Source organism: Anopheles funestus, chromosome 2RL (assembly GCF_943734845.2).
Source record: "Anopheles funestus chromosome 2RL, idAnoFuneDA-416_04, whole genome shotgun sequence".
In the NCBI taxonomy this organism is placed as follows: Eukaryota; Metazoa; Arthropoda; class Insecta; order Diptera; family Culicidae; genus Anopheles; species Anopheles funestus.
Genome location: NC_064598.1, coordinates 61,695,074 through 61,716,679, shown reverse-complemented (window position 1 = coordinate 61,716,679; position 21,606 = coordinate 61,695,074). Strand labels below are relative to the sequence as shown.

At 44.3% G+C, this 21,606-nt stretch overlaps 7 protein-coding genes across 13 annotated transcripts; 3 read left to right on the top strand and 4 right to left on the bottom strand.

Annotated features, from left to right (window-relative positions):
- Positions 1–2,394: 2,394 nt before the first annotated feature.
- LOC125766188 (transcriptional regulator ovo) lies at positions 2,395–6,578 on the bottom strand. Its single transcript, XM_049431911.1, has one exon. The coding sequence runs from the start codon at positions 5,488–5,490 to the stop codon at positions 3,682–3,684; it is 1,809 nt and encodes a 602-aa protein (XP_049287868.1). The 5' UTR covers positions 5,491–6,578; the 3' UTR covers positions 2,395–3,681.
- A 312-nt stretch (positions 6,579–6,890) lies between these two features.
- Positions 6,891–8,708, top strand: LOC125765504 (uncharacterized). 3 transcript variants are annotated; one of them, XM_049430716.1, is made up of 5 exons: positions 6,891–7,033; positions 7,643–7,785; positions 7,853–8,041; positions 8,276–8,377; positions 8,447–8,708. In XM_049430716.1, exon 5 carries the CDS (start codon positions 8,546–8,548, stop codon positions 8,654–8,656), a length of 111 nt encoding a protein of 36 aa, XP_049286673.1. In that variant the 5' UTR covers positions 6,891–7,033; positions 7,643–7,785; positions 7,853–8,041; positions 8,276–8,377; positions 8,447–8,545; the 3' UTR covers positions 8,657–8,708. The 3 variants fall into 3 exon arrangements, with proteins under 3 accessions (XP_049286673.1, XP_049286672.1, XP_049286674.1); XM_049430715.1 differs by having other exon boundaries at positions 6,891–7,038; positions 7,586–7,785; XM_049430717.1 differs by lacking the exon at positions 8,276–8,377 and having other exon boundaries at positions 6,891–7,038; positions 7,586–7,785.
- Positions 8,495–10,770, bottom strand: LOC125765500 (tektin-4). The gene is made up of 6 exons (XM_049430706.1): positions 10,522–10,770; positions 10,386–10,460; positions 9,823–10,324; positions 9,465–9,759; positions 9,178–9,400; positions 8,495–9,111 (listed from the first exon to the last, which is right to left on the bottom strand). Exons 1-6 carry the CDS (start codon positions 10,591–10,593, stop codon positions 8,743–8,745), a joined length of 1,536 nt encoding a protein of 511 aa, XP_049286663.1. The 5' UTR covers positions 10,594–10,770; the 3' UTR covers positions 8,495–8,742.
- A 4-nt stretch (positions 10,771–10,774) lies between these two features.
- On the bottom strand, positions 10,775–12,187 carry LOC125765501 (uncharacterized). 3 transcript variants are annotated; one of them, XM_049430708.1, is made up of 3 exons: positions 12,032–12,174; positions 11,571–11,972; positions 10,775–11,459 (listed from the first exon to the last, which is right to left on the bottom strand). In XM_049430708.1, exons 1-3 carry the CDS (start codon positions 12,059–12,061, stop codon positions 10,803–10,805), a joined length of 1,089 nt encoding a protein of 362 aa, XP_049286665.1. In that variant the 5' UTR covers positions 12,062–12,174; the 3' UTR covers positions 10,775–10,802. The 3 variants fall into 3 exon arrangements, with proteins under 3 accessions (XP_049286665.1, XP_049286667.1, XP_049286664.1); XM_049430710.1 differs by having other exon boundaries at positions 12,035–12,174; XM_049430707.1 differs by having other exon boundaries at positions 11,571–12,187.
- Positions 12,188–12,260: 73 nt separating this feature from the next.
- On the top strand, positions 12,261–14,258 carry LOC125765503 (spindle and kinetochore-associated protein 1-like). Of its 3 annotated transcripts, XM_049430713.1 has the most exons (4): positions 12,261–12,379; positions 13,080–13,621; positions 13,695–14,010; positions 14,101–14,258. In XM_049430713.1, exons 2-4 carry the CDS (start codon positions 13,286–13,288, stop codon positions 14,256–14,258), a joined length of 810 nt encoding a protein of 269 aa, XP_049286670.1. In that variant the 5' UTR covers positions 12,261–12,379; positions 13,080–13,285. The 3 variants fall into 3 exon arrangements, with proteins under 3 accessions (XP_049286670.1, XP_049286671.1, XP_049286669.1); XM_049430714.1 differs by having other exon boundaries at positions 12,261–13,621; positions 13,701–14,010; XM_049430712.1 differs by having other exon boundaries at positions 12,261–13,621.
- A 12-nt stretch (positions 14,259–14,270) lies between these two features.
- On the bottom strand, positions 14,271–15,679 carry LOC125765502 (mediator of RNA polymerase II transcription subunit 6). The gene is made up of 3 exons (XM_049430711.1): positions 15,085–15,679; positions 14,729–15,009; positions 14,271–14,652 (listed from the first exon to the last, which is right to left on the bottom strand). The coding sequence occupies exons 1-3, from the start codon at positions 15,282–15,284 to the stop codon at positions 14,324–14,326; spliced, it is 810 nt and encodes a 269-aa protein (XP_049286668.1). The 5' UTR covers positions 15,285–15,679; the 3' UTR covers positions 14,271–14,323.
- Positions 15,680–16,656: 977 nt separating this feature from the next.
- LOC125765499 (regulatory-associated protein of mTOR) lies at positions 16,657–21,606 on the top strand. The gene is given in 3 exon segments (XM_049430705.1): positions 16,657–19,514; positions 19,621–20,863; positions 20,948–21,606. Coding segments are annotated over 2 exon segments (3,963 nt in total). The 5' UTR covers positions 16,657–16,671; the 3' UTR covers positions 20,741–20,863; positions 20,948–21,606.

Here is a 21,606-nt window from a genome sequence, read left to right as displayed (position 1 = left end):
TTCATCCTTGCATCCTGTGGCGTGTGATGCGCATTGCCTACCCGTTAGGCGCGAACAACATGAACATTTTTATGGAAACAAAGATTTTCCACAGTTTCTAACTTTTGTTCCCGTTAAAATAACTACAGACTTCAAATGTCCACTCGTACAAATGAGGGGTAACTTTAGCTTTCCACATATACACATACACACACATGGAATGGATTTTACGAATTTTGCACCCATCCAAAAAAGGGGTGCGAAAACGTTGTCCCGAACAGATCACGATCATTATCCTGGTCACGTTTTTTCGTACGTCGTTACCAGTATCATAGCCGTCGACGATGGTTTGCTTCTGCTCTGGCAGTGGTCTGCGTTTTTGGGTGCTATCAGATGAAACACATCATCCACTATGTCCACCCATGTCCAGCCCTCGTTACCATTTTCTTCTTACACATCCATTCCCCCACCACCACATGTGTGTGTGTGTTGTGTGGGAAAGGAAGCGCTTTGATCCACGGTAGGATTTTTTGGTGTTTTATTTTATTAGCTTCCGGCTGGACTTTATCTTGTCAGTTTCAAGAGTGCAACATGCCGACGATACGATATCTAACCCAGCGTTATTTTAGCACTGTGGTTTAGGGTGTTTAATGGCAAGCTAGGATGCAGCTGGTAGGGTGATGTTGCTATGTGAATAATCTTTTGAACATTCGGACTCTTGGACTCTAGCTTACTTAGTTGCTTACCGTACCGGTCATTCATAGGAGTGTGTTTGTAAACATAAAGTAAAACCTGTTTGTCTTGCTTTACATAAATTTACAAAAATTGTCACAAACATGTCGTCGATTAAAAAAATCAACCACATTATATCAATACAGCATAAATTTTAGACAAATGTATTATTTACAATTGATCTTACATCGCAGCAAATCGGATATAGAATTATTTGATACATTTCTCAAACCTCAATACCCCCCGAAATAAATTTCTAGTTTACCCTTTTGAATAAATCATTCACCCAAGTTTGGGCGAAGCACACTTGCGTTCGTTGAGTGTGTGTTTACACTTAAACTGCACGCGTTCACTTAAACACTTGCCGCACTTGTGCGAAGACTGCGCGAACAAAGACCAATACCGATAGCGAAAAGGGAAAGAATTCATTCATGGTTGTAGGCACTTGCAGCTGCGCATTGATTTATACGCCTAAACAAACGCTTGATGCGAGTATTTATGTTTTGAAATAATTCTAATCGCCTTCTCCACAGACCCGTTCGATCAAGTGTTGAAGGAGTTTTTTTTTCTTCTAACGGCTTTCAAAATTGTTCTTTGTCCCAGTCTGATGAGAAGAATGCAGTGCCGATAGGTCTTCTATTTGGTGACATAAACAAATGGCTAGATAATTAAGTCACTGACGGGAAAGGTCACCCAAGTATCGAGACAATTGAATGTATGTTCTAGTGTTTACATTAAAGTGCGCTTGTCTGGAACCTTGATAAAATGAGGCAATGCTATTTTAAAGTTGGCGAATGTGAATGAAATAGTCACTGTATTTATGTTGGGAATAATGTTGGGAATTTTGCATCATCAAAATCTCGAAAGTTTTCTAAAAAAATTATTGCAAGTGTTTAGAAAAAAATGGAAGTATACTATTTCCATTAAACTCTACTTAAGCTGCTTACTTTTAAAACCATTTTCCGATAGATAACTTTGAGGGGTATTTCATACTAAACTTTACACAACATCCCTAAACTCCAAGGTGATAAAATGCGGTAACGCCTATACGCGAGAAAGAACATTTTCTCCAACACGCATATGCTACCAGCAGGTTCGGGGACACTCTACACTACACCATAATTGTATGCACATAAACATAAAGCGACCCACTAGTAAGGGAAGAATGTTTTTCTCCAGTTTCTCGGAAATGGCCATCCCTGTTGACAGACGGAGCGTTATATGTCCGCTTAACACAAAACCACCCATGGTAGCGATGCCAAACCTCTTGCCTTCCCGCAGCCTTACTGATGTCCATACATGATCCGGAAGGATCCGGCCAAATGCTAATGCCACCCGCGCGTATACATTATGCGAAACGTTCGCTAGTGTTCGTTGCTTTACGATTATTACGATTGGTGGTCGGCGGCATTTGGATAAAACAAAACACTGCAAAACAAACCAGTTTTCTGCAAATGGTAAATAAAAGAAAAAAACAGAAATGTCCCATCCTCGTTACGGTTCCAACAGTAAACAAACAACGGTCTGAAGTTTCCTGCCACCGCTATCGAACTTTGTGGTGACCATTTTTATTCAGCGGACGACGAACACCCAACGATCGAACCAATCTCAACAAACTCACCCACTTGCGGAAGAAATAAAACACTAAAGACCGGTTTTGTGTTACTTTTTTAGTTTTGTAATATTTTTTTTTTACTTTTCTTCAACATCATTTAATGATAAACGTTATCGTACGTTTGATTTGAATTCTTATCTATTTATACACTAGTGATAGATCAGTGATCTGTCTCTTCTTCTTTTTTTACATTTTTGCAGTTACGTAAAGAGATACCGAAACTCATAAACTAAGAAGTAACAAAACTCATAATTCAACCGATTGAATGGTTGAGCACATAATACAATGATTCTATCGCGTTCTATGGATTCTGCTCGTTAGTTATTACATTTTATTAACATGATATTTACTTCTTCCCGAACTTTGTTTCTTTTATTGCTTCACTGCTTGTAGCTGCTGTTGTCACAGTTATTCAATGTGCCTTTTGTGAATATTACAACATATTTCATTCGCTACATTTCTTATTGCTATCATCGTAAACATTAGCCGTTTGTTCTACTGCTAGTTGCGGCCGTTTTTATACAAAGTTTTTGTTCTTATTTTTTGGCACACCCAAATGATCATTTTCTCCTTCTTTAGGAGATCGCTTGTCACTACTAAACGATGACAGAGTTCAATAGTAGAAGTAGAATCGTTTCAACACTTTCGTATACTGCTACAGTAGTTCTTCAGGTTTTTTAAATGCTGCGTTACAAAAGAGCAGGAAGCTAAAATGCACCTTAACGAAGATAAGCGATCAGAATTGTCTCGAAAAAAATCATTAAAATAATTCTAAAACTAGTCTGATAGTTTTATAACGAAACATGTAACCAAAAATCAATCTTCAACATTCAAATTAATGCAAAAATAACGATGTCCTCATAGCAGAAGTACTTTGATTAGCAAATGATGGTTGTTTGGCCTCTTAAAAATAACCAATAAACATGAATAACTCATCGATAACAGCTATTGTACATTTTCACAAATGCCAAAATATTTTTCATGTTGAACTATTACTGATGTAATTTGAATTTATAGCTTAACTCAAAGCATAGCATTCATGCTATTAAAAAAAGGAATACGAACACCTGTTCACCGTGTGTCGTTGCCGCGATAGTTTCCCCTTCACTAACATGATCTACAGTCATCCTCTCACAGACCGAACTGACTGTGGCGCTGTGATACTAAGGGCTACTATTTACAGCTTCCGAGGGCCTCCTCCTTCCTTCTTCCTCTCTTCTTCTCCCCCATTCCCCATCACACACTCCACTCGATCGTCAGTCACACACAGTCACTCTCCCACCTGCAGCTCGGAATTAACAGGCATAGCGCCCAACCCACGAGGGTGTTTGATGATTACCGAGCGACGTCTGGCGTCATACGTAGTACTCCTGTGACGTTACACTTTCCGCGATCAGCTGTTTCACCGAGGAAACCAACCCTGCACCAACACCTCCACTGCCACCACCTCCTCCACTACCACCTCCACCACTGCCATTACCGGCACCTGTACCACTGCCACCACTGGCTCCACTGCCACCGCAGGAACCGTTATGCTGCGATGATCCCAAGTGCTGCTGCTGCTGCTGTTGATGATGGAGATGATGTTGCTGTTGCTGCTGTTGCTGCTGCTGTTGACGAGATTGTTGCTGCTGATAGTGTTGATGCTGTTGATGTTGTTGCTGATGTTGGTGTTGCTGTTGGTGTTGCGACTGCTGTTGCTGCTGGTGTTGCTGCTTGTGGTGGGCCTGTTGTTGATGTTGGTGCTGCTGCAGCACATTGGCCGTCTGCTGTGCTGATTGTTCACGCTGGTGCATTTGCAGCGTCTGGATGAGTTCGTCTCGCTCCTGCTTGATCTTTGCAAGTTCCACCTTCATCTGTTGCATTTCGTGATGCAGATGCCGATTCGTGATCTCAAGATCGTGTCGCTGCTGCAGGCGCTTCGAACGACAGTTCTGTGCATAGCCGCGATTCTTGAGCGTGCGTCGCTTTTGCTTCAACCGCACGACCTGATCCCGGGGACAGCCGTGCAGACGCTTGTTGAGCTCACGCACCGAAAGCGTCATCAGCAGCTCATCGTTGATGAGGTCCTCGGATGAAAGCCCGTTACCGGACCCCGATCCTCCCAGGCCGTTGTAACAGCTTCCTCCGCCACTACTGCTGGTTCCGTGGCGCGGCGAGATAGTGGAGCTGGTGGAGCTGACCGAGTGTGGCCGGTTCGTGTGCAGGGCATGGTGATGATGCGAGTGATGGTGGTGCGGATGTTGGTGCGAAACACTGTGCATGTTCAGCGGTCCGAATTCCAGCTGAGCCGTGATATGGTGATGATGATGCTGGAATCCACCTCCAACTCCACCTCCCCCACTCACACCGTTGTTACCCACCGTGCCGACACCTCCGTTGGGTCCGGTTGCACCTCCACCGCCACCAACACCACCACCCGCTCCAAGCATACCATTCTGCCCATTTGGCCCATTGGAAACCGCCAGCACACTGGCGTACTCTTTACGATCCATCCAATCACCTTCCGGCCCGATGGAACAATGCAGAGGCCGAAGATCGAGCGGTTGTTCACCGCGCATTGTCTGTGGCAGGAACATCATCTCCTCAACCAACCCTGTCTGAGACCGTGTGCCGTAGTACGCACCCCCGACATATCCTCCATTGGTGGCCACTACTCCGTTCACACCTCCAGCACCTCCCGACGAGTTTGGAGATCCAATAACTGGAGGCGTTTCCGGCGGGGTGGATGGAACGCCACTGAGTGGCGGATTGAACAGCATCGGTTGACCATGGGTTGGTGCACCGACGTGTGTGAACAGATCTCCGGGACCGGGTGAACAGGCATGTAGCTTGCGGGCGTCCTCCAGATGCCATCCACTGCCGACACCCGCAGCGACCACACCATTGCTGACCGCTTTCAACCGTATAGGGACGATGCCACCATTCTCGTCCATTGTGGTACCGTTCCAGAGATGCTTCGAGCCCGCACCATTGCCGAGGACAGATGGGCTCGTATCCTCGCGCTTCACATTTGGTCCCGTATCGTGGTCCAAATGCTCCAGGACAAACTCCTGTATGTAGTTATCACCGAAGCTGGGTTCTTCCAGATTCATCACTCTAGCTAGACGATCGAACGGCAGTTTCATAAAAGATCGCTTTGTTTCGCCGACCTGGTGTCGCATAGAATGTAAAGGGACACTGTTGCAAGGAACGCCACTCCGATAGAGTCACGCGTCAACTCGAGTATTCCAAAGTTCTGGGACGATGTCTTGTGATGCCTTGTGTCTGGCCCCCCTAGTGTACACTTTATCGTTAGAAAGATCACCACACGGTTGGGATGGCAGCCACCTGTTACAATCCACTCACTTCATCCGGTTCATCGGCGCTAAAGACTAAACTTAAACGCATGGTTTCGTACACACGGAAGCACTGACCGACATTAACGGGTCCTACATTTGTACCAACCGGGCAAGTTGTCCCATTCGCTATGCAGCTATGTTTGGCAAGATTTTGTCTTGCACCAAAAAAACGACTTAAGGAAAAACAATACGCTACACACACCAACCCATCACTGTTTTGCCATTCCTCATCACGAAGAACGTCGAAGACAGCTTTCCCTTTTTTCCAGCGGCGACTCCCTTCTTCCCAGGCACAGTGGAACTTTGCTTTACTTTGTTTCTTCTTCCTCCGAAAACAAATAGAATACACACGGAAACAATAACACGGGGCAGTGCAAAAAGCGGGGACCGTGTGCACCGACAACAAACTTTTGCGCGATATTTGGAACGGCACTTCTTCTAGCACAAGAAGATGGTTTGTTTTGTAGCTTGTTTAACTTTGGCTAAAAGCAAAACACCTTGCGCTCACTGCTGAACGAACTCGCACTGCTTTCTCCACTTTCTCGCAAATTGAACTAAACCGCTGCTGAACACGTGATTCATCCGACCGTTGCATAAGGGTGAAGTAATGTTTCAACCAGGAAATAGACACGATATGAAGTCATTTAAAAACACACACTTCACGAGTTCTTTATTCGTGCCGTAGCAATTAATGGGTTCGCTTTTCCGTTCGAGTAACACGTGCACTTTTCCAAACCGAGAGTCCACTAATCTTTAATTGTGTTCTTTACTTTATCCTTTACGGCGATTGTCCAACAGTATTACTACAAAATCACGACAGCTTCCCTGCACTACGAGCGAAAGATTATGTGCATCCGTCCGCACTCAGCAACAAACAGATTCTGCCGGCATTTCTTCGCTGGTGCGCCGACGTTGCGAAAAGCGCGACTGTTGGACGCGAGCGTAGCGCTGCTTGCTCCGCCCACTAGACCACCATTGCGAGTGTAAGGGGAGGAGCGTGCTTTGTTGGTCGTGCGTCCTGTACGCTAGAAGGGGAGAGGGAAACGTACAGTTCGTACAGCACACTGGCATCACTGGTGGACTTGCGCAGTGTTATTCACGACGCGGAGACCAAATGCCTTCACTGGCGAAGGGTTTGTTTTCCTTTCCAGTTCACTTGTCTCATTTCCATGTCGATGGATGTGAAAAGTTTCTCCTTTGCCAAAGTGTTTTGTGTAAAGGAATTTAGTAATAATTGTTTCAGAAAGTTCACTAATAACAATATTTACGTCTACATCTGTGGAAAACGAATGCATTCAATCCGCTGTTTGTACTATTTATAGGGCAGTAAGTGATTCCTTGCAGTACGATTTGCCATCGCAGTATCGTATGGTGAGTCTTATATTATGTTTTATCTCTTTTAAAAAAGGGGTTCTACTTTAGACGACGCGCATTGTAATATCCGCAATTTTGCATTTTTAATTTTTCAGTTTTGCACTTTACGATTTTACTCAAGGTAATAACACTGAAAATAAAATAAACAAATGGACGATCCATTTAGCTTCCCAAATCGTTAATATTGTGCAAAAAATTTCAAGAAAATTCAAAAGTATTTTAGCATAGTAACAAAAGATTTGCTATCCTGTTGGGGTAAATGGCGTCAAGGAAAGCCAGTAAATAACGTCAGACAGCCCAAGACTTCTTTAGGTTGAAGTGCCATAAAAGAACAATTCAATAGCGTTCAGAATGTTCAATAAGGCTTCGACTTGTTATATCCGAATGATTCATGCTTTATTTAACAGATAAATTACATATTAGGTAAATAATTGAGTAAACTAATTAAAATCTTTATTTGTCTGTAGAAGTGCATATCCGGTATCCCATGTATTAATTGTATTTAATTGAAATGCTTTTTTCATTTTCATTTCTTTCGTTACAGCTAAACTTTTGAAGTAAACGAACACATAATCTGGTATGATTTTCAATTTTCACACAGGGTATAAAAACAGCAATCCGGCAATACACTTAAAACGGGAAAAAGCGTTTAGATGTTCGTTAAAATGAGTTGGAAACGGACGATTCAGTGTTTTGGAGATCGGGTTATTTGACTAAGATGATAAGATAACAACTCCCTGATATGTAAGAGAGTATGTTTCGTTGCGGATTTGGGCCATATAATGACATAAATTGTTTTTAACTTTTACAGATAAGCAGCATTCTCAGTCAAATTCCGTTTAAGTTAGGATGGAAACAAAATCTTAAGCCTAGGAGATCGAATATCTTTGCCATACATCCGCCGACAGTTTCAACGGATAACCAGACACATGAATGGAACGGAACCAAAAGTTACAACAAATCTTTACATCAGAATCTTTAACAGTTCTACTCCGATAAGGTAGCTAGTATTGTCTATTTTACGTTACATTTTAATTTATTTCTTTTCGTTTTATCTAAACTGGAATAAATAAACGCTACCTGTGGGTTGTTCGATTTCTAAACCACAAGAGCGTTACACGGCGTTATAATGATCAGAAACATTTTTTTGTTTATTTTCGTTATGTGTGGCTGTCCCCTTGCAATTCGCTACTTGGGAATTAACGCCTGCTGTCATTGATCTTTTGTTACGCAGTTTGACAACCGGTTTGTTTTGATGCGGGAACTTCGATAATTTTCAATTCTTTCCGCTTTCCTGCATGCGCTGCGACGTAAAGTAGTCCCCACTCGCTCAAAAGTACAAAAAGCAATCCGATTTGTATATTAAAACACAATATCTAAATCAATTTATTTGTTTTTCTTTCAGGATGGAAACAAACTAATCCGTAAATCAATCGTTACACGCATCAGCAAATTTATAAGCAAGAAGCATTTATGTGTTAATGCCAAACAGTATGTGCTTCGAATGGAGGAAGATATCAGTTATTACGTGTACATCTCACTAACGCTCATTCCAGTGTATTTAGCATTCAAACTCGTGCAGTGGATGGGATGGGAATTGTTTGTGAACAATTAGGTGCAACGCAGGTGCTATCGAAATGCATAAATAAAATGTGATTACCAACTAGCAGCGCAATCGAGATTCTTCCTCTTGGTAAGCTTTCAGTAACCACTCAAGGCAGTGGATGAAGGAAAATGTGATCTCAGCAGTTGGCAACGGTCACGATCGATAGCGATAGTGCGCCTCTTCAGCATGATTTCCCGTTCCAATTCATTGCGACGGTTAACCAGCTCCTGCTTTACGTCCTCTTCCTGTTTCAGCTGAGCGTTCATGGCTGATGTTCCCACCTCCAGTGATTTTACTTCGGCAGTGAGTAAATTTTGCGGTTGGTCACGACAGTTTTCCACCCTTGGCCGTTGATTGCGATTATCCAGACGAGTTTGTACAACCATCATGGAGTAATCCATGTTTCTTATTGCCACCTTTAATTTTTCGATTTGAATTTCCGTATCTGCCAAACGCTGCAGAATCTACAACATGATAATAAGATAAAGATGGTAATTGTGAAGTATGTTGTGAACAAACGATTTGCATACAGTTCGCAGATCAATCTCCAGCTTTTCTCGAATTTCTTCCATGCAAGATATACGTGTAGCTAGAGCCCGCTCCACGCTATCGGCCTGTGTACGCAGATCCCTAGCCGCGTTTGTAAGTATTGCATCCAGCGTGTTCCGCAATTGTTCCGACTTATGGCGACAGTTCTGGTACATGTCCAGCGTCTCACGTGTGAATTTTTCCCAATAGATTTCAGTTGATTGCCTATAGGATCAACACAAAAAGCAAAGCTATTTTCAAAGGTTCTGCAATCTATCATAACACTTACTCATTAGAGCATCTGGTAGCACCGGGCTTGAACAACGTGTTAGTGGATTGGTTGCGTAGGTTACAATTAATGGCATCGTTTTCGTGGGCCACCTTTTTCTCACTCCAATCAAATTCCATTCGCTGCCGCACAGCTCGGTTATCGCTTTGCTGCAGCTCAATGTTAGCAAGCGTTTGCAGCAAAATCGCTTTTATCTCCGAAATCAAACTAATTTCTTGTATCAACTCCTCTTCGGGCCGATCGCGAATTAATTCCGTGTCCGGACGACCCGTACGGCGTTCCAAGCACTCGTTTGCTAAAAGTAAATGGAAAAGTTAAGAATATTTAAAATGTCATGGTCAATATGGTCATTTTCTACCGATTGCTTCTGGCATACGAAGCACTGCTAGTGATTGCTTCAAGCGTCTGCGTTGTCGTTCGAGAGCGGCTATTTCCTCCTGCATGCTGGAAATGGCTCGATTCAGTTCACATTTTAAGTTATCTATATTTTTGGCCCGCACGTGCAAACTATGAGTGCAATCGGTTTGCGTTTTGTCCGCTATGGCGTATGTACGTATGATCGTATTTTTACTTGCATTTTCCACCTGAACGCTTTGATCGACGGTGGTGTCGCATGCATTTATCATATTCGCGTTTCTCTGGCGCCATTCGTCCACACTGTAACGCGTAATAGAGTACTGGTTGACTACGGGACGTGTTCCGGTTTGACCGGACAAAGCACCCCAATCGACACGACCAGTAGCCCAAGGGCCGATCGGACCCATCGGTTTTGCCAAAGGATATCCGTCCGAGTTTCCAACCCGTTGCGGAAGATACGGCGGTGGGTCACTAGCAGGCAATCCGACCGGGCTCGTTTGTAGCTAAATGGATAACGAGTATAATATAAAGCAATTCATAGATAATTTAAAGAAATTACTATACCTCTTGCTGATATGCATGAATGTCCGCTGCCGACGGTTCTCTGGGCTTATGAAATGGATTATCAACCGAAGTTTCCTGCAAAATGGTTGGAGTGAATTTTTCATCGATATACGCTAAACCAGTTGCAGCTGTTTACCGTTTGGATTGGTTGATGTTCGATACACACGGATGCACACGGCGTACAGGGTGGACAGTTAAGTTGAGCCATTTTCTACTTTACTGAAATTTCTATTGCAAATAATTAACATCAAGCAAAAACGCGTATGGCCTACCTAGACCGTTGAAATATGAACTAGAAATATTCATTATGTTGCTATAAAGACTGTTACCAAGACAACGCATGCGCCTAGACAACGGTATCCTTGATTATTCCAGCCAAATAAGATGTGTTAATTTGAAACATATGGTCTATGTATTTCATAACTCTTTTATGATGTCTATTAATACTGGATTAACAATGTTTTTACACTGATCCATCTCTTTCACGGAGTAATGCATATCATCCAGCAAGTCTTTTACAGAGGAACGGTTTTTGATCACACCCGACAAAGCACGCACGTAATCTTGCATGCTCCGTTCAAGTTCTACCAACGCTGTGGGTGACGTCGTACCGAGAGGATTTGCAATAAGGATATAGCTAGAACTATTCCAACCATGCCTTTGCAGCCGACCCGTGGCGGAATCGTAATGTGATACGCTTTCCTCCGGTTCCGTTCCGTCCGAGTACCATATTGTTTTTCTCACTTCTTTGACTGCTTCGGATGCATTTTGGCGACGCGTTTTCGGTACTGGGACCGAGGCTGAAATGTTATGTATACAATTTCCAACTCTCCCCTGAACGTCGATTGTTTGGCTACAGATTTCGCCTACAAAGTTGCTCAACACTAAATAGCGTACCAGCAGCAATTGCAACCCATCCGGTAGAATCGTTTGTCTTGTGTCACCGCTATCCTCTCCGTTACATTCCCTGCCCGATAGTAACCCGTGAAAGCTTTCAGTGTGCAATCCATTACATTCCTGGCGGTAGGCCGTGACGTTGTACGCCTCATCAAAATAGAGCTGTATTTGTTTCTCCTGTTGAAAAAGAAGTTCACAATAATACGTAAGTTTGACGTAGTTACCATCGATAATCGATGTGTTAATTATCACACGGCCGCGCAAACCAGCCAACCCTCGTCAACCCACCTGTCTGCCTGTTGCACCGGACAACAACGTTTCGCATTTTCGCTCCTGCAACGGTCGAAAGTTTCGGTCCGCAAATGACATCAGCTCACTTTCGGCCGTAGAATGTCCAAGGAATGTAAGTCTCGTACTGGAAAATGCCGCCAACACTTCGTCCGCTATCAAGCTAACATTGATAGCGGCCCCTCCAACGATTGTTTCGTTTCCATCACACACGAGCAACGTTTCGCTGAAGCACAGTTTTCGCAAAACCTCATCGGAAATCGGACGACGAAGAATATCCTCTAGCTGGTGCACGGAATGTGCCATGGATGCCGCATCGAAGGATTCCTCTGTTTGTAACACTGTCGGTGTGACTAGCCCGGCATCGCTGCCTTCCATGTCGACAGGCTCTCGTAGAGTGGTCTGGCGGAGAAAGTCCTCTGATAAATTGTACATGCATTGTTCAATTTCGAAAACTTTACTACTTTCTCTGCGATCGATGCTGTTTGCATGGGAGCGACAATTGAAAGCAGATTTTGAAGCCATTTCGAAAACGATAGGAAACTGTACCAAACCGTGGAAAATCTTCAACTACGTGCCGATAGATCGGACTGCACAACGTTAAATGAAAAGTTTGCTCCCGTCGCAATAGGCTGTGAGTGATCCGAGGTTGCTTGATTGTACGGGTTTGATCAACACAACCACATTTACATCATCTTCCACCCCTATCAGTACAAATTACGAGAAAAAAGGCCATGTCGTATGTAGAGAACAATTTGTATATACTACGGAGCGCTAAGTGATCTGTTAAACAAATCTACGGTAAAGGTGTAAGTACAAAACATTTAACAAACACGAAAGAGGGTGTGACTTGCTGAGGTTGCTGCTACATTGAACAATGTGCGCCATACCTACTTAAATCGCGATTATACGAGCATAAAAATAGGATTCGTTAAATGCATAGAACGGCAGTTCCGCACATGGCAAGTGCATTCAGCATTAGCTGTGTGTATGTGTAGCACGCTGCAAGCTATTGCGTCTATTTGTACAACGCACGATGGAGCTCGTGTGGTTCAAACATTGTAAGCTTCGAATGTCACGCTTTGCACAAGTGGGCCAATACTTTGTATAAATGTCGTTTGGAATAATTGGATTGGATTCGAGCCTAAGAATACGTAACAGAACTCATAATTCGGCTAATCGGTAACATCCTCGAATATTTTTGTGGCCGCATCGGATCAGCTCTGCTTACAAGGTAGCGAAGCGGATGAGAAACGGTACCGGTTCTGGACTGCGGAGAATGGATAGCGCTATCATTAAAACAGCGGATCCCTCCAATGAAGTTAATAGTATAGTAAATTATATTGGAAATTCTGGCATCGTTGAACTTTGGAACGTATTTCAGCGATGTTTGGAAATTAGCCAGCAAATGGCGGTTTGGTATTTGTATTCATAAATATCTAATAATAAACGTTTCAAATATGGTCAATTATTTTTGAATCACATTTCACTTCGTTCGTATATGGATAGTATTACAAAATACATTTGGGTGCTGAAAAAACGAAAATTTTAAATCATTCAAGAAAACGGTCAAAAGCATCAACACAACGGTTGCTTTGAATGGCATAAACGTCACGTGCCATAAAACTAAATGTCATTCAAGTAGACAAAAAAATGCAGTTACAATTTCAAACGCAAACAAACTCTATTGTGCGGAATCAAACGAAGCGTACGAAATGGATCAATCTTTGGACACAATTTTCCAAAAACAGTTGGACACCATGCAGCGTATAGAGCTCTTTCTGGACATATATAAATGCAAACCAATCGTAGCAGACGATTTGCGAGAACTGAAGGAAGAAGTATGCAGCGCTGGAGAGAAACTACAAAGCACCAAGCTATATCTCGAATCCGATCGCAAGGATGTGTGTTCACAGTTTATTGAAATAATGCAGAAAATGCGGCGCAATGAGCTTCTTATGCTCCATCTACTGGAAGTGGGAGCACAGAATGAAAATGCGACTGTGAGATCAGCTCAATCTTCTATCTCGAAAGAGACGCCACTAAAAGAGGTCCTTATTGATCGTGCAAACGGATGTACATTTCAAACGATGTTTTAAAACTCCACTCTCGTATACCTTTCAGCTGCAGAACGAAGCAAATCCTTCCAAAATGTACCTGCAGGATTACACCAAATCTCCGTTTGCATCACGCTCGAAAGCTAGGAACATCCATTTCTATGACTTTGATGTTGCCATCACGGAGGAAGAATTCGAAACGATTCCCAGGTATTTGAAAGGCCGTATGCAACTGTCCGAGTTGAAACAGTTTCTCGAAAAGGAAGTCGTAAAATGTTTCGAGGAAAAATACACGCTTATGTACAAACATCGCAAGGCTCTCGTAAACCAGCACGATCTTAATGAATGGAAAGTATACAACAGTATGCAAGCCAACTTTCCGGGTAAGTGCTACTTTTGTGTATTTTAGCAGTATTTTCAAAATACGCTAACGTTGTATTCGCTCGACTCCGTTCACTCCGTTTTCTTCGCAGATCAAAAATTCATTACGCAGGACGACTTATCTCGTAAAACTGGCAAAGCTTTAGACAAAAAGAGCTATTCCAAATTACAAATGCTGCGACATCTCTACATTCTGCAGGAAGTGCGTTCTGAAGGTACGATTTACTTCCTATGGATCTATAGCAAATGAAAGGCTCATCTCTTGTAGGGATATTAATTTTTATTATTAAATATAATTAGAATACATTAAAAGAATTATAATTTCATTTTCTTTTCGGGTGGTGCATCACTATTGCTTCCCCGCCCACCACCACCACCACCGTCGGTTGGTTCTTGTTTAATCATTGCATGATCTGAACCGGTGTGATCATTCTCGCCGGTACCACCACTATGATTATTGTTCACGTTGTTCCCTTCTGACGAATTAACGCCTGTTGGATTGTTTGTCATCTGTGGCAAGGGTAGAGGAAACTTGCGGAGTAAATCACCCAACAACATATCCACCCGCTGGCGTTGGAAAATGGAACTCGGTTCCTCTTTAACTGGAGCTTCCTTCTTGGTTTGTGTTTTCGTCTTTTCGGCAACTACGGAACAAGGACAAACGTTTAATATCACACTGATTGCTTTCAATTTGTCATGGTTTATGCATTGAACACGTACTGGCTTTGTTTGAGGAGAAATCCCACGAATATCCTTTGCTCGGGTGATAACGTGAGTAAGAGCTGGCTTCATCAAATGCTGTTTGTAAGTGATGTACGGTGGAAAGTATCCGCGAGTTGAAAACGCTGGCCAAATCCGGTGCCTGATACACTGTGCCAGCAATGATGTAGTAATCAGCCAACGGCGTAGCTTCAGTCGGAGAATGACGGTGCTGCTTACGTATCACGTACAGTATCGGATCTTGAACGTGAAGGGGAATATATTCCACACCGGTCATGTTGCTGTAATCGAACGATGACAAAAAGATATTAATCTGGATTTGCCACACTTTCCTGGTGGACGAAGTTCAGACGTACTTCAGAAGCTCCAAACTTTGTCGCTGCATTCTGACGATTTCGTTGTTGCATGTTCGGTCATAGAATGGATTCGATTTCTCCGAAAAGTAGTCCATTACATTGCCAGGGTTGAGAACCGGTATCCAGTTTGAGTCGTGCCACGAAATCCATAGCGGATTCTCTTGAACCATTGGTGTAAGCCCCAATCTACCGGGATTCATGGCTGTAGGGAAAATTAACACAGTACGCGCGATAGACAACGTAGGACAATAAATATTATTGAAGCTGAGTGGTGTTTACGTTTGGCTTTTCTGTCTTTCTCCCTTATACGTGTTTATACCCAATGCTTGAAGTTTTATGTTCATGTGTGTATGTCCTTTGGCTGAAAATCAACATTTTTAAAACGTTGTAGGGGAAATATACGCAACATTTAGTGTCCAAGTTAATGACGAATGTATTATTTATGCAGATGTGCCTTAATCTATGGTTGTTTTTCATTCAAATACTTCGCGCAACTGATGTTTCCCGGAATTACTGCAGTTTGAATCGAAATCTAAACACAAGCAAATGACTCAAGCCTACTGTCAAAGTTTAGAGCGAAGAAGAAGAAAAGGTCGCCAATAAAACGAAAAAGTGTGTGATTTCTAACCTCTGATGTTATCCGAATAGAGCATTTTAGATTGTGCGAACTGTCGTAATACGCGTTTTTATTGTCGGGAAAATATAACTTTACCCATCTTTTCGTTCGCGGGACGTGTGATTGAAACTCAACGGAGCATTCGCTTTATCGGTGAACAGGTTCCGCTGGACCGTTCCAGTACCTGCGAAATGAAAGTATAAAATTGCGCTGTGCGATTCCCAGCTCAGATGAGGAATAGTTTTACGTATCGACCGTTCCCCATTCATTTTGCGCACCACATGTGATGTGATCAAAACACAAAACAAACATCTGCTCATAGCAACGGTCCAGCAGAAGATCCAAAATTTTCACGCGAAGTGCACGAACAAATAAATAAAAACAAACGTACGCCGTAGTGAAACCGGATATAGTGAATGTCCATAATATTGTCACCGTGTCGCACATGAGGTGGCAATCCTGCAACTAGAACCCAAGAGCCAGCTGTAGCAGTGAGGAAGTCCGTCGAGAGATAAGAAAAAGAACCCACAGTTGCCTGTGGCACTATCTGGCGCAACATTGATAACAACAAATACGAGGGAAAAGATTGATTGGAATTCTTAGCAGCATCACCGCATCCGCTATCCGAACAATTGAGGTATTTAAAGGATGTTGGGAAGCATTGGGTTTTTTTATGTTGATGTTCATAAATTGTAGTTATTCAACTTTATGCGTATATTTTTCTTGAAATCGTATTGCACATTATTTATTTTAGTGAAATGGCTGATTTCTACACTTTAAGCTCACTAAATGAAACAGTTAAAAACAAATGAAAACCGGCAACTGTCCATAACACTGTATTATAGAATTTGTTATTGTACCTTTATGCAAACGAACCGTTCAATTAACTTTTCAACCTTCAATATTCTTTGCAGAATTTTTCCCCATCATCAAATCGTCACACCACTCTTGCCGTAGCAGCGGCAAAAGGAATGTAAATCATGATTGAAACAACAGAACAATCGAAAGATTCGAACGACACGGAAGATGAGGATGACGCTTTATTACCGATCTGTTTCAACTGTGAACGCCACCGTGGCAAGATACTGGGCATCAATTGTACCACGCAATGTTGGCGCGTAAGAGACCGTATGAAGACGGTCAGCGTTGCGCTAGTGTTGTGTCTGAACATTGGCGTCGATCCACCGGATGTAGTAAAAATCGACAAATGTGCGCGGGTAGAGTGCTGGATCAATCCGGCATCATATTCCCCCGGCAAAGCGTTGGAAATGATCAGTTACCAGCTGCAGAAGCAGTACGAACGATGGCAGCCGCGTGCGCGCTATCGCTACTCCCTCGACCCAACGATGGAAGACGTCAAGAAGCTCTGTACCTCGCTGCGCCGAACCGCGAAAGAAGAGCGGGTGCTGTTCCACTACAACGGACACGGAGTACCTCGTCCGACTTCCAACGGCGAGATATGGGTATTTAACAGGACGTTCACGCAGTACATCCCGCTGTCGATCTACGATTTGCAAACGTGGATGGGTGCACCATCGATTTATGTGTACGACTGCTCAAATGCCGGTATCATTGTGAACAGCTTCAATATGTTTGCCGAACAGCACGAAAGCGAATTGGAACAGATGAGAAACCGGAGCGGAAGTACAGCAGGGCAACTGCACACTGGCACGGATCTGCAGACGGACGAAAGCCGCGTATCGCCTTCGCCTTCGGCCGGAGCGGCTGGTACAACGACGTACAGGAACTGTATTCAACTTGCAGCGTGTGCCTCCGATCAGTTGCTGCCGATGAATCCAAGCCTTCCAGCGGATTTGTTTACTTCCTGCCTTACAACGCCGGTTAAAATGGCATTGCGATGGTTTACGCTTCAATCCACCTCTCAGCTTGTGCCGGAAGTGACGGAAGAACTGATCGAGAAGATTCCGGGACAGCTAAATGATCGTCGCACGATGATGGGTGAGCTAAATTGGATATTTACCGCGATTACGGATACGATCGCGTGGAATACTCTTCGACCGGAGCTGTTTCAGAAACTGTTCCGGCAGGATTTGCTTGTCGCTAGCCTGTTTCGTAATTTCCTGCTCGCCGAGCGCATACTGCGTGCGTACGATTGTACGCCCATCTCGAGCCCAGCACTACCCCCCAGCTATCGACATCCAATGTGGTCCGCGTGGGATCTAGCGCTCGATCAAGCGCTTGCTCAACTACCGGACATTCTTGAGAAAGGAAAACCATTCCAGCATTCGCCTTTCTTCGAGGAGCAACTAACGGCGTTTCAAGTCTGGCTGGAAGGAAGCACCGAACAGCGAAGCCCCCCGGAACAGTTGCCGATCGTGCTGCAGGTGCTTCTGTCGCAGGTTCACCGCTTGCGTGCCTTGGAGTTGCTAGGACACTTTGTCGACCTCGGACCATGGGCCGTGAATTTGGCACTGAGTGTTGGTATCTTTCCGTACGTGCTGAAGCTGTTGCAAAGTTCGGCGAAAGAACTGCGACCCTGTTTGGTATTCATTTGGGCGAAAATAGTAGCAGTTGACGGTACGTGCCAGATCGATCTTATACGTGAGCATGGCCATAAGTATTTCCTTGCCGCCCTGCAAGATACAAACCCTGGTGGACAACCATTTAAGGGCAATCACCGAACGTACGCTGCCTTCGTGCTGGCTAGCATAGTGCATAACTTCCCCAATGGACAGTCGAGTGCACTGCAGGGTCAGCTTGTTTCAATCTGCCTCGATCAACTGAACGATGATAGTAACCCGCTGTTGCGACAATGGTTGGCCATTTGCTTGGGACATCTGTGGCAAAACTACGAGCAAGCTCGCTGGTCTGGCGTGCGGGACAATGCGAACGAAAAGCTTTACCCATTGCTCAGCGATCCCTACCCAGAGGTGCGAGCTGCCGCTGTCTATGCACTCGGCACATTTATTAGCTCCGTGAAGCAACGGTCCGATCATGCAAACAATATCGATCGTTCGACGGCCATGCACCTGTTTGCCACGGTTAGCAACGATATGAGCCCGCTCGTGCGCATGGAGCTAATAGCGGCGCTCCAGTGGATGGTTCTGTTTTTCGAAACGCAGTTCGCCGGTACCTTCCTACAGCTGGACAGCCCCGAACGTAGCACCAACCCGATGAAACGTGTGTCAAGCACGAGCAACATTATTGGTGTGGGGAAAGCATCCGTCTTGGTTGGCTTTTATCAGAAGCTCTGGAATGGATTCATTTCCCTGTCGAAGGATCCTTTCCCGGAGGTGGCAACGATGGCACAGAAAGTAGTTGATTATGTACGCGCCGACATCGCAAAAGAGGTAACGGTATGCGACAAGAGCTCGCATCATTCTGGCAGTGCGGCCAGCGTTAGTTTACCTCCATCGCCGAACACCCGTGTTGGTTTTCTGGCCGGTGAATCACCCCCCACGCATGGCGGATTGCACGATAACGGGGGTAGCCATCATAGGCTTACGAATCAGCAAACACCGCAGACATCCTCACACTCACTACAGTCGTCCACAACACCGCCTAAACCGATCGTTGGGACGAAATTCATCGAATGGTCGGTTAGTTTCTTTGCCCAACCGTCGAAACGCATGAACGAAACGATAGCAGCCGGTACGGACCACAATTCGTACGAATTTCTTATCCGAAAGTCTCGCTGGTTGCGCAACAAAGAAGTACGGGCCGAGGGCCGGTTGCAGCGAAAGAAGGCCATCTTTAAGCGGTTAGATGTGCAAAGTTGGTACTGCCGTACGCAGCATGCACCGACGATCATTAAGCTGAATCCGTACGACGAGCAGGTGGCATTTGCCTACAAGTGAGTGATCGTATTTAAGTGGCAATTTTCAATCTTACACAACAATAATAATCTATCAGAACAAGATTCTCACAAATCTCTTGGATTATTATTTTCCCATTTTCAGAGATCGAGTTATTGTAGTGAACATGAGTACGGAAGTGACGCACACTCTTACAGCCCAAAGACAATCCATTTACGACAGTTCTAGCAGCTTGATCAGTAACAGCAGCAGCAGCGGGTACCAGTCTGGCCAGCATCACGGATCGCATCGCCTAATTAATCAATCGATGAGTTTTCTCGAGCAGCACCATCCTTCGATGTCACAGTCACAGCAACCGCTATCATTTCCGCACCACCAGTCGAAGTCGTCGAGCGAATCGTTACCCACTCATGGGATCGGTAACCAAGCGTTAGCAGTTACTTCGCTGGAGTTCCTCAATGCGCACGATGTCGGTGTGATAATGGCCGGGTACAGTGACAGCACGATACGATTGTGGCGCCCGAAGGACACAAGCGATGAAAATCAATTGCTTTCCGCATGGCACGGTTTGCTGGATTTCAATACTTCGAGCGCAGCGAAGGTGAGCTGCACTGAATCGGCACCGGTAGCTCACGGTAGCAGTAGCGCCCCGGGTGGTCTAATTCTTGCGTGGCACCAACGGTCGCAAACGATCATGGCAGCGGGCGAAGCGAAATACATACGTCTGTGGGATGCTGAGCGGGAGATGCGTATCTGTGATATTCCAAGCGGGTCCGACACGGCCGTGCTGAAGATGTCCTGCGCGCCTAATGGTCTGCTTGCGGCCGGTTTTTACGATGGAAGTGTTCGTATATTCGATCGACGCTGTCCACCATCGGAAACAAGATGTGCGACTATACGGGAACACATTAACCCGGTTATGGCCATCTGCCTCCGGGATGATTGCGAATCGCTAGTAACGGCCGGAGTTGATGCGGTCGTACGGCTGTATGACATACGGAAAGCGTACTCCTCCGTACAGCACTGGAGCGCCGGAGCGGATGTGTCAGCAATGGCCATCCACACCAGTGCGGACATTCTGGCCTGTGCGACCAGTCTAATCACTATCTACGGGTTAGACGGTGTGGTCCTAAGTACGGGACGCAGCAATGAAGGATTTATGGCCCCCCGGAAGGGTGTAGCCTCTTGTCTGTCGTTCCACAAGTTTAAACTCAACCTGGCAGCCGGATACAACGACAATACCGCGGCGGTACTAGTGCCATAGAGAATTGGATGGCTATCGCGTAGAAACTAAACAACAAACTTTGCTTTATTCCGCGCATATAATTTGCTTTCGGATGCATGCAAAACCAGCAACCTGTAAGCTATCAGGCAACGACACCAGCAGGTATGATGCCCTACTTACCACACGATATTCATCTAATAGAAATTGATAGTTATGGGACATTTTGTTTGTATTTTCTTGTTCCAGGTCCGTTGCTTGCAACTTAACTGCGGCCGGTCAGACCAGTCGATCGAATGATATGCTCCGTGAATTCGGTGTCTGTCTAAACCGTTGAACGAACAGAACGGTGTCGGCCATTAATACTATTGGAGGGCGAAAGATTTTCATCTAAGTACACCAGTTACGCCATTGTGTGAGATACAGTCTCTCGTTCCCAGTTGCTTGCTAATATGCTAGCCATGTAAAATGTATTTTTTTTCAAACGATGTACGACAAAAACATACGCTTAGAAAGCAACACGAAGCAAAGATGATTAAAAACAGAAAGTTTCGAGCAAATTTCAATGAAATGCGACGAACAGTTGTTTGTTCCGAAATCGTGCAATACTAGCCCGTAAGCCCCGTGGTACGTACATATCATGTAGTTGCCTAGAATTAGTCACTAATCCTTAGCCGATATAGATAGGAATAATGCAATTATCTATTTTTTATATGTTTTTAAATGATCTAACACTTATGCTGTGAATATTTGTTATATTCATGCTGCTTACTAGTTTAGTTGAAAACATGTGCTAGATATATGTAGATCCATAGGTTGTGCTTGGGTATGAGTGTTTATCAATTTAATCGTTTGTTTTATGCAATAAAAACATTGGTAATAAAATTAATATTCAATTATGGCATAAA

Excerpts from the sequence above, each read along its gene's own strand:
- LOC125765502 (XM_049430711.1), bottom strand. The coding sequence starts at position 15,284 with ATGAATCCCGGTAGATTGGGGCTTACACCAATGGTTCAAGAGAATCCG. Across the intron at positions 15,010-15,084 it reads CAAAGTTTGGAGCTTCTGAA|CAACATGACCGGTGTGGAAT; the intron begins GTACGTCTGAAC and ends GTTCGATTACAG. Across the intron at positions 14,653-14,728 it reads TTTCTCCTCAAACAAAGCCA|TTGCCGAAAAGACGAAAACA; the intron begins GTACGTGTTCAA and ends CTTGTTCCGTAG.
- LOC125766188 (XM_049431911.1), bottom strand. The coding sequence starts at position 5,490 with ATGCGACACCAGGTCGGCGAAACAAAGCGATCTTTTATGAAACTGCCG.
- LOC125765501 (XM_049430707.1), bottom strand. The coding sequence starts at position 12,095 with ATGGCTTCAAAATCTGCTTTCAATTGTCGCTCCCATGCAAACAGCATC. Across the intron at positions 11,460-11,570 it reads CCGGTGCAACAGGCAGACAG|GAGAAACAAATACAGCTCTA; the intron begins GTGGGTTGACGA and ends CTTTTTCAACAG.
- LOC125765504 (XM_049430716.1), top strand. The coding sequence starts at position 8,546 with ATGGAGGAAGATATCAGTTATTACGTGTACATCTCACTAACGCTCATT.
- LOC125765500 (XM_049430706.1), bottom strand. The coding sequence starts at position 10,593 with ATGGCTCAACTTAACTGTCCACCCTGTACGCCGTGTGCATCCGTGTGT. Across the intron at positions 9,401-9,464 it reads GCTACCAGATGCTCTAATGA|GCAATCAACTGAAATCTATT; the intron begins GTAAGTGTTATG and ends TTGATCCTATAG. Across the intron at positions 9,112-9,177 it reads TGGAGATTGATCTGCGAACT|ATTCTGCAGCGTTTGGCAGA; the intron begins GTATGCAAATCG and ends ATCATGTTGTAG.
- LOC125765503 (XM_049430713.1), top strand. The coding sequence starts at position 13,286 with ATGGATCAATCTTTGGACACAATTTTCCAAAAACAGTTGGACACCATG. Across the intron at positions 13,622-13,694 it reads AAGAGACGCCACTAAAAGAG|CTGCAGAACGAAGCAAATCC; the intron begins GTCCTTATTGAT and ends TATACCTTTCAG. Across the intron at positions 14,011-14,100 it reads TATGCAAGCCAACTTTCCGG|ATCAAAAATTCATTACGCAG; the intron begins GTAAGTGCTACT and ends TTTTCTTCGCAG.